The following is a 15,804-nucleotide window of genomic DNA, read 5'->3' on the forward strand; positions in this document are numbered from 1 at the left end:
ATAAAATTGATCAGTCTAGTCCAGCAGTAGGAACACAAAGAGCAGAAATACAACTCAAAAAGACAATAAAAGGGAAAGTAGTTATGTTTAAATATTACTGTAGTATTTCTCGTGTAGGACTAACATCCTTCAGGGAAAAACAGATACAGGGTAGAGCCTGCTAGTCCGTGTTTTGCCACATTATTCACAAGGCATCCTGCCACATCACCACGTGTCCTGGATTAATAAAATAACCTGTACTACCTAGAACTTTTTTCCCCATTGACCATCTAATGCCTATGTGTCTTCTGCTGAATACAAACTTCAGAGAGGCTCCTGGGAATTGCTTGGAGGTTTCCACACCAGAAGTGAGACAGTTAAATTATTGGGCAGAATGCAAAAGCAGCAGTACTCCAGTCTGAATATCAACTAGCGAGGTTTTCCAGGCAGTATCAGTTCAAATACAAAATCCATTCTTTAAAAGAAGGATGACATTTTGACTCATTTGAAACATATGTACTTCAAAAAGGATCACACTTCAAAAAGGGTCTAGAAACACAATAAAAAGCTGGAAGAATGAGATGCACACTAGCTCTCATTGTATTGGGGGAGGTAGAACAGACAGGATTTTGGCATTCAGTCATCAGTTATACAATGCAAAGTGAAGAGAGAGGCAGGCTCAGGTATGCAGTAAATCCCACCACATCTGAAAACAAACAAGAAGAGTCAGACAACGCTGCACATGATGATGAACAGGAATGTTTGTGTAACATAGCACCGACCTCCAAGCTGAGGGAGATACTGATGCCAGCATGCTGTCAAGCCTGCTGACATAACTGAGATTGAATTGTGGGTGGCACTCCAACTCATAGGATGTATTCGCAGGCAGCAAAGAGAGAGCAACAGCTCAGCTATTTGGCAACCACATACATCATGGGACTAGCAATTCCCACACCAAAAAGAATTGCCAGCCTTCTAGGCAGCGCATTTTCCATAATCTTTGGAATAATGCTGATGACAATGAAACAAAGAACAAACTACATCATCCCAGAATGTGACCCCCTTGTGTCCTAGCCCCTCCACCAAAGTGCAGAGCAATGTCCAAATTTCATATAGTGTAACAGGAAAAAAATAAGATCTGTCATATAATGGACCATGTAACATTGTATTTCACAAAATTCTGGCTAGCAATTCAAATATTCATTCCTGTATTTCAGTGACTTTTGCCAGGCATCTATGTCATAAGAATACCTCCAGCCTTCTGTTAGAAAAGCATTTGTGCATTTAGATGTGTTGTTCCTCTGAAGGGGCGCCCAGCCTGCTGCAGCTCCCATGTACAGCTTTAAAATAACTGTCTCTTGATACTTGTTAACAGTTCATCTGTGGCAGCACAGAGCTCAGCATGGCCTGTAAGGCTCCTCCAAGGTACTAAATATATGAGTCTAGGCCAAGTCTCCATGCTGGTATAGCAACTGTTTGCTAGTGTTACCTGAACTATCCAGCCCAAAATTCATTCCAGCACGACTGTGATGCTGGTGGTTACATCCTTGTGATCCAAATCTAGATATTCCTCAAGAAAGCCGTGACCAGCAGCCTTGCCTTTCCTTACAAACTCCCATGTGAAGCCCTTTGGGAATCTTTTAACATCTGTTAGTTCACTGGGAATATCGTGAGCTGCACGGGGCAGACCAGCTGCTCAACTCTCATTATACAACTGTCTTAACACAGGATAAATGAAGCACCAATGGCAGCTGATATAAGTTCATTTATAATAAAAGGAAATAATGATTTGAGAAAACACCAAGAACCGAGCTGCAGCTGGGAGCTCATATACCACCCAAGAGGACACACATCTCCTGTTGTGCCACATCTCTAGAATGCCGAGATGGTTGGAAGAGAAAGTGCTTTCTTTTGGGTACAATCCTTGAAAAAGCAGTCCAGAACCTCCCTCTAGATTACTCAGAGCCTCAGTGACAGCTTCTGCTGGCTCAGGGTGCAGTAACACACCTCTGATTAAGGCAGGCTGAAATATTTTACTCGTAGCTCTATATTGGCACCATGGTAGGTTCAGCTCTATTTCAAAGTCCTTAATGTATTTTTAAATCTTTCAATATTCATAGTGCTGTTTGCATCAGTTTGATTCCCTTCTAAAATTAAGCCAACAAAGATGTGCTCCATGTGGAAGTTGTGGTTCATGGAGGACCAGACTGTACTTTCCAAAGCCATACTCACTAATTCTGCTGATTCACTAGCAGAATCCCAATTTATTTATTTTGATTTCCCCCATTTACCGAGTACCTCACAAACATGCAGAAACAATGTTCCCAATTAAAATATTTCTAGTCTTTAAACTCGACCAGCCTGCCAGAGACAACGGTGTAATAAAAGGATTAATCTGGGAGTTTGGACTCTCCAACTCTGAGACAAAGCAGTGGAGTTGATACGCCCTCACCAGCCACGGCTCCTCGCTGCAATGCACCCTCCTCATGCTGAGCCACCCACCAGCAGGCAAGCTGCAAGCGTGCCAAAACGGGCACCTCCACCACCTGCAATGCCTTCTGCAAACTGCAGCCCATAAATTCTCTTGCCTCCCTCTTCCCAAAGAGGAACATAATGTTTAACCACCTTTAGAAAATCTTGGCCAAGGACACAAAATTCTTCAGGATGAGCAACCTCTTCTCGATTTAAAACATACCCCAGCCCCCCCCATGTCCAACTCTGCTTCTAGTTTGGTATTCAAACACTTGTGAAATCAACTGAAGTTTTTATAAGTATCAAATGTGTTAAAAGGAGAAGCTTCAACAGCATACACAGGAATTGCTTTCTACTACTCCATTTTTGATATTTACTATAAAAAGTCCAGTATCTATCATATGGTACATGGGAAGAATACCGTCCTATCATGGCACTGCCAAGGACACAACAACGTGCTCCTAATGTTTTGGATCAGGAGTCATGTTTGACTAAAACATATTCCATCTGGACATTTATCACTGAAAGAGGCAAGGTATTTACATTTCTAAGAAACCTGGAGCATAAGATTAGTCTTCCACCCACACAAGGGCAGAGAGGATCCACTGAAACATGCTCTCATGACCAGAAACAGCTTGAACTTTACAGAACTGTCCAGAACTGAAAATTTCCGTTCCAACACTGTCACATAAATGAAGCGTTCTCTCATATTGCAAAAAGACCACACTGTGTTAACATAAGATGTATTGTTTCTCTTCCAAATCACCATTTTGGTGAAAGCATTTTATTGTGAGAAAAATTTATTTTCCTTTATAGCTTTTAAAGGAAATGAACCAATAAAAACACAGAATCATTGCACATTTGTTCATTTAAATGCGCAGCCAAGAAGATGAATAATAAAAGGTCACCACACTGAAGCAATCCAAATACCACAGTGATTTTATGATCTATTCCACTTTATCACAAATGTCTCTGACAATATTGTCGCCTCTATTTCCTCAGCAACAACGGCTTCCTCAAAAAAACTATTTATTTTTACAAAACAATTTTTATCTAAATCTCTCAATGACTTATTCAACAAAACAAAATAAATGCTTCCCCTTTGTAAATAAAGATGAACAGAGGAGTAAATTCAAGGCCACAGAGGCAAAGGACCTATATCCATGCTGCTTAGCTTTAAATCCATTTTTCTGTGCAACAACTGCCTCAGTGAAATAACACAGGATCTCATTACTCAAAGTATTAAGCTTGAAAGCAGAAAGAAATAAAAAAACCCTTTCAGAAACCACATATTTGAAGCCCTACAAACATCCCCACCCACATACTCCATACAGCAGTCAGATGCAAAAAGTCCATAATATACAACTCAGTGTCCTGAAAACTCTTTTAAAAATCTCCTTCCAATGTCTGCCTGGACGTTCTCAGTTGTGCAAGAATGGTTGTTTTCTGCTGTTACTGTTCTGAAAAAGAACTGCTATTCACTGTGGTGATGTGTACAATGATATAGAGACATTTGAGCCAAAGGATTTATTCATCTTGCATCTCTACAATTACTCAAGGAGGATAAACAGAATAGCAAAAGCAGAGAAAAGGCTATACTTATCATAGCATCTTCCAAATATGTATCACTTAACACATCCTGTATTAGCAAACACTACTGGCTACTGTGCAAAGAGGCTACCTAAAAAACTCTATCAAATTAACCATTCCCTGCACCATCCCATTTCAGTGTACAAGCCACAAGTTTTCTATTAATATACAGCAGTTTAGTAACGGGTGATCAGGAAGTTGTGGAAGGGTTCAATCTCAGAAACAGATACATTAGCAGAACAGTAAGTTCTCATTATTTCAGTAATACTGAAAACATTAGTCACCTGCCTTTCACATACAATCCATTAAGCTATATTTAATTCCTCAGAGCCTCTGAAATCAAATCAAGAAATCCAATAAGCTGCCTAGAGTTTATTTTATACTGAACAAACATAACCCTGTACTAAATACAGGTAAAGCCAAACCACTTCTTACCTCTCTCTGCACCTCCCTCTTGACTTCATCCTATTGTCTGGGATCCAAAACTTTTACCAATTAAAGGTGGTTTCCATTGTATTTTACTCAGTAACAGAGTAACTGTGAAGTCTCACTTTGCCCATTACTGTTAACTTAGGTGGCAAGATAGTAACGGTTTATTTACAGAGAGAGAAAGTTGACAGCCAGGAGGAAACAACAGGAAGGGCAGACAGAGAACAGATTTTAGGTGTACACAGCAATCAAAGGAGTGACTGTGACACTGTCTCCAATTCTCTTAGGCCAATAACTGCAATACCAGCATCGTGGAGCTCATTATAGTCAGAAAAACTCTCATAAGAAAAAAACGTTATCCCACACTGAGCATCATATTTCCATACCCAAACTACACCAGGACTCAAGCCAGTTAATTTAAAGCTAACTCTAACCTCACTACACTTCTCTGCAATCATCACTCTGTACTGCAGCAGGATCCCATCCTTTGGTGTATCGGCAGAATTGATATCACAGAGTACACCAGAGTAGCTTCTGCTGCTTGTTGGTTCTATCAGACTATCCAGCATACAGCTAAGCAGGTCACTTTAGCAAGCATCTTAAAAAGGTATTGTAATTGCCACATGATCTCTTTCACATCATCACGTCTCTCCACCACAAGCCAGCCTACGTGACTGACTCACTTTTTAAACAAGTAAAATGACCTAATTTCCTCTTTTGTAAGGTTCCTGGAGCTTTCTACAAGACCAATGCCTGGTCAAGAAGGTGGTTCCTTTATTCAACTCCAAAGTGATTTTGGTTTTGTATTGAATCAAGATGAGTAAGTACATACCTCTTCTTTTCCAAGGGTTTTCAGATGATCCAGGATCTGTGCTATCACTGTTTCACACAGTTTATTAATTTCAGCCAGGAACTTGGAGTCTCCACCATACAGGGTATCATTGGAATCAACTGCAGAGATGAATTCAAGCTTAGGTCTGGCTAAAGAGCTATGCATTTGTTTGCTACTGAAAACACCAGCTATTTATAGAAGTCCAGATATGAAGTTATAAAATGACCCTCCTCCATGAAACACAAATATAACAATCTCGTTCAAGTGCCTACCACTTGGTTGCCTGCTATGTCCTCTTGATTTTAGGGACAAAACACTGAAAAGAATTTTCTAGCTTAAAGCTAATCCTGCATTCTTGGATGCAGACAGGTTCAAAAGTATCTGCTAGACTTAAATGCAAAGCAACATATAGTGTCAATTTTCACTTCTGCAGAGACAGACACTCTGCTCCCATCAGTTTAGAAGAGTATGGCCATCATCTTCAATGTCAGCAAGACTGGGCAAAACACTTAGTGAAAACAACAAAATTTTTAAAGAAAATTGCATCTTTTTTCCTAAAATAAAACCTTGATTACCTCAAAGTCATGGAGAGAAATTCAGAAAGTGTATTTTTAGTTTGGGAGGGAGGGAGGGAGGGAGGGAGGGAGGGAGGGAGGGAGGGAGGGAGGGAGGGAGGGAGGGAGGGAGGGAGGTCTTGAAGTTTTAAAAGTTTAAATAATTGTGATTTTAAACATGTGGTTTAATCTAATTTATCATGTTTTACTAAGAATTAAGTTACAAGAAATTTGTAAGTTTAAGTGTATTCTGGGTAAATCAGAGAGCATGTAAGATAAAAGATGATTCCCTGTTCCCAAGTAAACTTCATTTAAGAAGCTAAGGTACATGATCCACTTAGGAAAAAACACATCATCTAACTACAGGGGAAAAATTACTAATTTATATTTCCATGCTTCTCTCAATTTAAATCTCATTCATTTATACTTTTCATTTTGGGATTATGCAGCTATTTTGGTCATATGAAAAAAAAAAAAAAAGAAGAAGAGTGAAAGAAAAAGCAGCTAAACCACATTTCCTTACAGAATTTGAACAGCAGATTTACTATAGAGTAGTTGTTCAACTGACAAGTATTTTCTGTGCTCTAACTGCAAGAGATATTTTGTTATGGTTGGTAACTGACAGACCATTCACCAGAAGAACTGCAGAATATATTCCAGCCTGCCTCTTTAGGAAATCCCTGTGGAACTAAAAGAAAAAGCTAGACTAGCTTGGCTTCTCAGACTAACTAATCTTTCCAGTATTTTTTAAAAAATTCAATTAATACTCTACCTTAATTTAGTAACCAATCTGTGATCAGAAGACAAACAGTCAAATTTTAGAGCATACCAAAATATTATTACAAAGAGACTACAGCCATTTTATAAAATGCAAACTCTTTAGAATTCTTTTCTAACTATTCTGAAAAGTTTTTTAAGTTACACCACAATTTCCAAAAGCCTGCCTTCAAAGCAGCAAATACATCATCTAAATAATGAAGACTAGGCATTACATTCTGAAAACTGGAGTTGTTAATAAATGTGACTGAAGCACCAACGAGAAGTATAAATCAAGCCGATAGTTTAGACTGAAAGTAAACCCTCCATACATATGAAGTTCTGATATTTACTTGAAAAGTTCACAGTTCTAAGTATGCACCAACACCATCAGGAACAAACCAAGTAAACCACTCAGCAGAGATTCAATTTAAAGGACAGATGCTACATCTGTTCAGGAGCCACCTCCAGTGATTATTTTCAGTTACAATATCCGGACCTGCACAGGAAAATAATCCATTCTATAAGATTGACTACCATTGGTCTTCATTAACTAGGTACGGTGATAACACAATACTACAAATTGCACGGTGGAACAGAAGGATCCAGAGCCACCCTTACGTATTACCTTTATCTACATGGTAGATATATGCTTCTTGAGTCATTGCAGACAGCAGATGCAAAACATTAGTATAAATCCTGATTTTGTCATCACTGTTATCCTCCCAGGTATAATCCTGGATCACATTTAGTAATCCTCGCACAAGAAACAACACTCCTTGTTCTGGATGGTCCTACAAAAAAGAAAAAAGTCAAAACCAACAACACAATTATTTGTGGCCATTCAGGGGTTTAGAGTCACAATATTAGCTCTATAAAAGCAAAAACTACAAGGTAATTAAAGCTGAAAAATACTTTTAAGTGTGCTTCCTGCAAATACTTTAAAAAATTTATTCCAATTTTCTTCTAAAATGCCCATTTGACCCATAATCATAAACTTGATCTAGGCAGCCTCCGCAGACAAACTTTGAAATGCTTTGTTTTCTAGTCATGGGGGAGTATACAAAATTAATTGTCAGCTTCTTAACAGCTAAGCCTCTAAAATTAAACACACTGGGCACATTTTTTTATTAAAATAATGTCATTGTGCTATAGAAACAAGTATATTACTCATATAATTATGAGTTTCAGAAGAACACCTACAATGGGAAGTCAAAGTTACAGTCAACAATCTTTTAATATGAAAGGAATATAAAGACATCTGCTTTACATAAGCTATGAATTTTTGCAAGCAGTTTTAATACTACACTCAGCTTATTTCAAGCTGGCAGTTGATGCAATGACACCAACATATGCAGGACAAGTCACAGTCCACTGGGGACATTTACTTCTGATCATCTATCTTGTAAAGTAAAGAGAAAAAAAAAAAAGGAAGCTAATTTCTGAATCCCATTATCTCATTGCAAGTTCTTCATTACTGAACCTGAGAAGTTGGATCTCCCTCCTTCAATCATCTGTTAATATCTGAGCCATTTTGCTGAGCAGCACCCAGATCCGACATAGCCTTCCTTTGAAGCTGTACTTCTGCAAGCAGTGGGCAGCAACAACACACCACAGTGGCAACTAGCCTTCCCCTTCTAACAACACAGCACCTCCACATTGCTGAACATGCATGGCTTGGGAGACCCCTTCCACTGGGAAAAGGAGAATCCCCTGCTGATTAAGAGGCTTTGGACAGCACTAGGCTGTGTGCTACTTCCCCAAACACATAGTCAAAGAAAAAAGGAAGGAGAAAAACATAAGGAAAGTTTCAGCGAGGAGGAACAACGTACTTTCTCCAAGAACAAATTAATAAACCTCAGATTTTAATTTTTTTTTTTTTTTTTTTTTTTTTTTTAAATGTGCCATGATACTAAGCCAACCCTTGCTGGGAAAGAAGAATCTTCTCAGAGAGGGCCAGAGCTGTTAACAGAGGGAGGTAAAATCTTCAAGTGTTAAGTTTCCGCTGCAGTGAAATCTTGAGAGTCAGAAGCCTGTCTTTCTTCTCTAAGGTCAACAAAATACCATGGCTATGTAAGTTTTATTTCAGGTCTTCCAGATTAATTTACAATTTTTCCTCATCTTTTAGCTACAGCTTCAAATATAGGAAGGAAATTTACATATATATATATATCTAAACTTGACAATTGGTTAAAAATTGGAAGGGTGCAGAATGGAAGTATTTTGTGAAATATTCATCAGAAGAGGAAGGTTATGCCAAAACACATCTTGTAGTTCTTGATTTCACTCAAAAGATCAGTTAACCTGTAACAAAGTAACTGAAATTAGTAGAAACTAGAGCTATGTATTTTTCCATTTCTCAGGTATGAGATTTTGTGAGTGCTCAGCTATAATACCACTTTTCTGCAAGGATCTATTGCAACAGTAAATTATGTTTACACAATTAAATGACGGCGAGATTTCACTCTATCCCAAATCCAGTTGAGTGCAAGGTGCTACTGAGATAGGCAATGCTGTACCTCCACCCCCAACCAATTGTTCTGCCTCCTGATTTTGCACTGGGTTATGTGATTTTGCAGCCAATGAGCAAATTGGTTCAGCTTGCTGCTGGAAAACTAACCAGTGCATCGCCCACTACCAAAAGCCCAGTCTGCTCTAAACTTTTAAACAGGAAAGTCAAAATAGTCTACCAGACTATGTGCTATTCATATACACACAACTTACCGGAACAACTAATAATGTGGAAAAAAAATTACAAAGGAATTCCAGGAGGAAGGCATCAGAAGGTCGCATCTTTCCATCTACACTGATCATTTTTGGCACTTCAGGAACAAGGCTCACTGCAGCTTTGAAAAAAGCATCGGCTACAAAATAAAAATAGAGTTGCGGTATTATCACTCCAACTGCGATGGCAGTCATGCCTGTGATCCAATGATTGCTTCACATTTGTTTCAAACAGACTACAGAAAATGAACGTATGCTTAACTGCAAAGAAACTCAAGACTCAGCAGTCAAAATTTGTGGCAATTCAAGTGATGCTGTTTTTTCAAAAGAAGTTCCCACATCACTTGAGACTTATGAAATTACAATTCTTCTCCTTTGCTTAACAAGAGGACAACATTCTTTCAAATATATTGTATATATAATTTAAAAAAAATGAACACACCATTCAAAATTGACTTTTCTAAAGAAATGCTTGTGCCAAGAGAATGGGGAATCCAAAGAGGGGAAAAAAAGATCATGCTATCTTGTTTACGAATTCATTCACAAAACGCTGTTAAAGTTATAAGGAAGCATGGACAACTTCTATTCTCTAAGTATTTCTAGTCATTAAAAGTAAAATACTAATATAGTACCAGAAGCTGAGGTATTGCTGGTTACCTAGATAAAATTAGTCTTTCCAAGAATCACAGTACAGGAATTATGGAAACCATCCACCATTATGGCCTTGGCAAAATAGGTATTAAGAAGTTTTTCATAACTCTTATTATGTTTCTAATTCTACCACAAAAATTAACACCAGAATATCTATTCCTCAGTTTAAGTAGTTAATATTCACAAACTAAGAACATTTTCCCTCTTACCCTAGAAGGCCTCCTATATATGCTAAGAGTTCACAAAAAAAATTCCTGACAGCAACATTATTTTGCACTTTCTCCACTACATTTCAAAATATCCAAGTATCCAAATCCCATTCAAATTGTTTAGCCATATACTTCAAAGCATCCTTAAGAATTAATATTGTATCTTTATTTTACAGGAACAAAGACTGAGGCCATGAAATCAAATTCTAGCAAAGAGAAAAAGCGAATTCTTGGTGAAAGCCAAGAGCTGTTACATGGCTAGGATGGAGATAGCACTGACAGGCGTGCATGGGCATTTCCCGGAGTGCAGCTTGCTCTGGAAAAATTCATTCGAGCACACAAGACTCCAAGCAAATTTGCTAAATATAGTACCAACTGCTATCTAATTTAAGCTTATGAGGAATACCAGGGAAACATGTGCTTTGGAAAAAATTGTAATTCTTCTGACTCTTGTTTCTTTTCAGCACACAAGTGCTCAAGCCCTTCTGAACTTTCCAGTGCTTAGAACGCAGACCCCTTCAGTCAAAGATCATAATTTCTTGTATTCTGCACATTTGAGGTGAAAGTATGTTTTTTACTTATTTCAAACTTTGTGTAAGCTTACACAACCAACCCAACGGAAGGTAAGTAATCTTTCTCTGAGCTTTATCAGAAGGAAAGCAGCAGCAGATGTTCATTCTAGCACAAGTAAATGAATCGCTGTCACTTCCACAGTTGTCTTAGCAAAAAAAAGTACATGCCCCACATCACCATATAATAAAAACATGTGACCAGACAAATGAAAAAATGTGTCTCAGAAAATAGTCTGCATACCGAAGTACCCATGTTTGTGCAGAGAATACTCCTGCCTTCTGAAGTTATTTCGTAATGGGTCTCCACAATGAAAGAGAAGAGCTACAAAGTACCTCACCTTAATTTCCTGCCTGCTCTCCTAGCAATCAGAGTCCTAGCCATTCTCCTCTAAACTTCTGCCATAGCACAAAACAAAACTTCTTATCTTCACTATGAATAACTGCAATTTGATTCAATTTACTCTCCTTGATCTCCCGCTGCTGCATTCTCCTCTGGTTGAGCCCAGCTCCTCCGCAGGTGCCTGCTGCTGGGAATGAGGAGAGACCTGTCCACACCACAGACTGCTCACGGGGCCCTGTGCCCGCGGTGACAAGCTCCTCTGCCGTTCCATCACTTTCTTCCCTAACCCCAGCAGTGGCACAGCTGCCGCCTCCCTGCCGTCTCCATATGGCTGCTGTCCTCTCGCCGCTGCGGCAGGCTCGGGTTTGCAGGTCACCCTGCAACCCCCCACACTGTTGCTGCCTCAGCACAATGGGGAGATGGCAGGGCTCTTGCCCCCACAATTTTAATTCTTCTTCCTTGCCTCATCCCCCTTCCCGTGTCCCCCAAACAATGCAGCAAGGCAAGCCAAAAAAGCAATAGAGCATAAAAGCAGTTAGTTGCATTGTCTATTAAAGAGATGGATATTTTACTTCGGTACTTTGGTCCAAGTACTGGCAAAGGAGAATATGTTCCTTTTGCCATTCAGCCAATCTATGCTAACCACAAAATGGTTCTCACGCTGGAACACTAAAAGCACATTCACTCAAGGTATACGTGCCTTGTAAGAGGGAGAAAAAAAAAAGAAGTAAATTCACATTAATGCAAAGGTTTTGTTAGACTTTGCAGAAAACTGTCCTCCAAACACTATCACTCTATTCACTTGCAGAGAGGTGTCAGAGTATACATCACATGCTCTGAGTTTGGAGGAAAAGTTTACTAAAAAGGTTGTCACAGATGTGCCATTTTCTTAATAAGTATGAAATGAGCATAGGTATTTAATTCTGAATTACATAATTATGAGGTTATGCAATGGTCCTTTCTGTATATCTTTTAAAAGTCAATTTTAAAAAATATTACTGTAGAGATGTTTCAAGAGAAAACCATACACCTGCTTTTTCTGGCTTCCAAAGGTATAAAGAGCCACTTTAAAAAGCATCAAAAACCACAACGATGTTATGTCCTTGATTTAAAAAAAATAAAATTTTAAAAAGGAAAAGATAAAAAAGGCTTCTTCCAGTGAAGGATGCTGTTTTCTTATCTGCCTAAATTACGATAATGCTCCTGAAGTGAGCCACTGTTAAGTTGGATAAGGGGAGAGCAGCCTGCACATTACAACAAATCATCATGATAAAGTCTTCCCAGACTGCTGTTAATATCTTGTGCAGTGCTCCGAACATGACATACTTCATGCTTCACTAAATTTATCCTTTCACAGTAGCTCCTTCATTTTGGTTGTCCATAATCCCATAAATCTTTCCCCTGAGCATACATGCTGACCTTCAGGGCTACAAAAACTAACAGTCCTGGATGTCCAAGTCAGCACTTCCAGTAATACTCTCCTACAGAAAAAGCAAGTGAAATTGGTGTTGAATATTTTGATATTGTCAATATTCATGATGGTATGTACACACACACTTAATTATACATACACACAAATATATGTACCTCCATATATTTCAATATATTGATCTTTCTACATATAAAAATTTAGCTTATGTTGTGTTTGCTGCATCTGTGATAGTCAATTAACTGTACTAATTTAAGATTTCAGGCAAGCAAAAAGACAAGGAGGAACAAAGCCATTAGAGATGGGAAAACAATTAAGCTCCTTAAGTCCACCTTCAAAGAGCAAACAGGAGTGAGTTTGACATACCTACAGAAACTATTTTTAGTCACAGATACAATTACACAAGGCTAAGTCCCCCCAAAGGACAAAACCAGGGACCATACACAGTCTTCTGCATTCCACATCACCTTTGTGTCCTACAACACTGTCAAGCATATTTTAATACTCTGAAGATTTTGCTTCCACATCTGACAGATGGAAATTTAATGAAGCCTTGTAGTCCAGTGCAAAAAATTAATGGGAAGCAAGCATGAAGAGTTTTTTGTTGTGCTTTTTTTTTCCCTCCTATTAAACAAATTAACACATTACTGTTTTGACAACCAAGCATTGCAAACATTTGGAACTCCTTCTCCTCACACTGGTGAGGTCACTGTGAGAATTTTGTCATATTGTTGAAAAGGGTTTTTCCCTTGAGCTATGGAACATTCTCCATCTTAAAAATCCTCTACACATCACTTCCCATCCAGAAACTACAAAGAATTATTTGAAGTAACAAAGATGAAATAAGAAAATGAATGTGCTGCTGCTTGGTGAACTGGAATGTACTATGTTAATTCATACTACTTCATACTATGAATTAGCTGCAGGTGAAAATGTAATTACATGGATGAAACTTGCTAGTTTAAGGAATAGCTTGATTATAGATTGTTAGGCCTTAGTACTTCTAAAGGCATACAGAGGAGTAAGAGGAAGGGAAGATTCATACAGGGTGATCCTATAATATGAGCAAGAACACTGGATACAGGATATTTTATTCTTAAACTTTAATCAGTAAATGCAACACACACCCCCTTCTCCCCCCATAAAAGCCCACAAATTTCACCCTGCCTCTCTAAATTCCATGTAATCCCTAAAGACTCTGAGGTGAAGAAATATCATCAGCAGTCTTTAAAGAGAACTCCATTAGTAATACTGGAAACTTTAAAATAATAAATGCTATAGTTAAATACTGTAGTTTCCCCTTGTTATTATGAGGTGAAGAAAAAATAAAAATCAAACAAGTAGACACATGGAAAAACATCATACAGCACTGAAGAGTCAATATGGTTTTTGCAGAGAAATCACTCCTCAGAAATCTCTCAAGTTGTCCAAAGAACCAGCAAGTTTGTGTTTAAAAGTGACCCAGGAATGCAAACACTTAGATTTTTAAAAAACATTTAACAATGTCCCTCATACAGAAGGCTCTTAAAACAACTAAGCTGACAAAAGGTAAAGCGAAAAGTCCTCCTGAGGATTCATAACTTAATAAAGGACAGGGTGGAGGGAGAAAGGAGCACGAATAAGAAGTTTTCACAGTGGAGTGAAATGATTACTGCGTTCCTTAAGGTTTTGCAGAGGGACATGTCCTTACGATGAGCTGGGAGGTGACAATGTTTGCAGACTAGTCTGGAACGTGACTGCAAATCAGCGCAGATGGATTTCATGATTCTGAGCAATAAAGCAGCAGATGAAGTCTAATATTAGTAAGGCATGTGGGGAAAGAAACAGCCCTTACTATAACTATAGAAAGATAAGCTCTAAATAGGCTATTTACACTGATGGCAGATTTTGGAGTCATTATAGATGGTTTCCTGAAACCTACATCCTAAACAGCTGTCGAAAAGCAAGGCAATTTTAAGAATCATTAGGACAGTAATGGAAAACTGAGGTGTCATTGTATTACTTATATAGTTGTTGTGCGTTTATACCTGGAATACAGTCCTGATCTTCCCATTTCTGAAAGGATAAAAAGAAGATAAAAAAGGTGCTAAGGCATGGAACCGTTTCCTTATTAGAAAAGATTATACTGACACAAATTCTTCAGAAACTTATCAACTCCATCATCTCATAGGTAGCATGAAGAAAATGAATCAAGAATGACTGAATTTTTCACAGTATCACTAGTAGATCAGCTGCACGCACTGTAACACTCAGATAATGTTTAAAAACCATACAGAAATAAATCCCTAAGTAGTATTTTCCAAGTAGCATGTAACTGCGGAACTTACAGTTGCAGAAGTTACAAAGGCCAAAAAGTAAAAATTGATTAAAAAATTAAATTCCTAAAGATCGGTCCATCTATTTTATTAAATACTGTGGTCCATATGCAACCTTTGTTGAAGGATGTATTTAGACCACCTGCAGCTGAAAGCTGGGAAGCATCATTCTACATTATTGTTTCCTGTATGTCCCCTTAGTAGATGCTCCTAGACACTTTTCAAAAACAGGTCATGAGCTAGACAGACTTGAAGAACTGACCAACTGATAGGAAATGCTAGTCTGAAAAGCTTAGAGGTGTCATATCTCTCATATCATATGGAAAAGCTATTGGCTGGGATAGAGAGAGGAACAAGAAAAAGCTCATGGGAGAAGTTTCCAGCTATGGAAATCCCAGATAACGGTACAAATCATAATTTTGTTCAAATAAAGCAACGTTTAGTATTACTAGTAAGGAAAGCAGTACCTCACATCACTTTTTTTCCAAAGTTACTTTGCTGCCTTAAAGAAAAACAGTATTTAAAAAAGGTAACAGAGACAGCACATACCAATCTCACCAGAGAAGCATGAGCCAAGCAGTGCCAAAATCTGTAATTGAGAAAACTTCTGATTCTTATTTCTCTAAATTCTTTACCTCAAATTCTCTCTGTGTATATCCTATTTATATTCTTCAGGTCTACAGAGATTTCAGGAGATTAGGAAGGAACACTAAAAATTGTTACTTAATGCTACTGAGAAAATATACTAAAACATTATTAGATTATGATTTAAAATTACTTACTAGATAGTCCATACCATACTTTCTCCAAAGTGTGGCTGAAGCCTGTCATATTTAGAGAACATTCATGGAAAAGTAACATTTTCTGAAGCAGAAAAAGAAATTCCTTTTGCAATCTACTAGTGAAACTGTGCTTCAGCTATATTTGAACAACAGAACAATTATCTAGGAGT

At 38.1% G+C, this 15,804-nt stretch overlaps 1 protein-coding gene across 6 annotated transcripts in view; it reads right to left on the bottom strand.

The window, feature by feature from the left end:
- VPS35L (VPS35 endosomal protein sorting factor like) overlaps positions 1–15,804 on the bottom strand; it is a 58,954-nt gene that overhangs the window by 2,998 nt on the left and 40,152 nt on the right. For all 6 annotated transcript variants that reach the window (XM_074919573.1, XM_074919578.1, XM_074919577.1 and 3 more), the window contains 3 exons: positions 9,337–9,476; positions 7,241–7,406; positions 5,303–5,421 (listed from right to left, as the gene is read on the bottom strand). In XM_074919573.1, coding sequence (XP_074775674.1) covers positions 5,303–5,421; positions 7,241–7,406; positions 9,337–9,476 — 425 coding nt within the window. The remainder of the gene's footprint in view (positions 1–5,302; positions 5,422–7,240; positions 7,407–9,336; positions 9,477–15,804) is intronic.

This window comes from Athene noctua, chromosome 15 (assembly GCF_965140245.1).
Source record: "Athene noctua chromosome 15, bAthNoc1.hap1.1, whole genome shotgun sequence".
Classification (NCBI taxonomy): domain Eukaryota; kingdom Metazoa; phylum Chordata; class Aves; order Strigiformes; family Strigidae; genus Athene; species Athene noctua.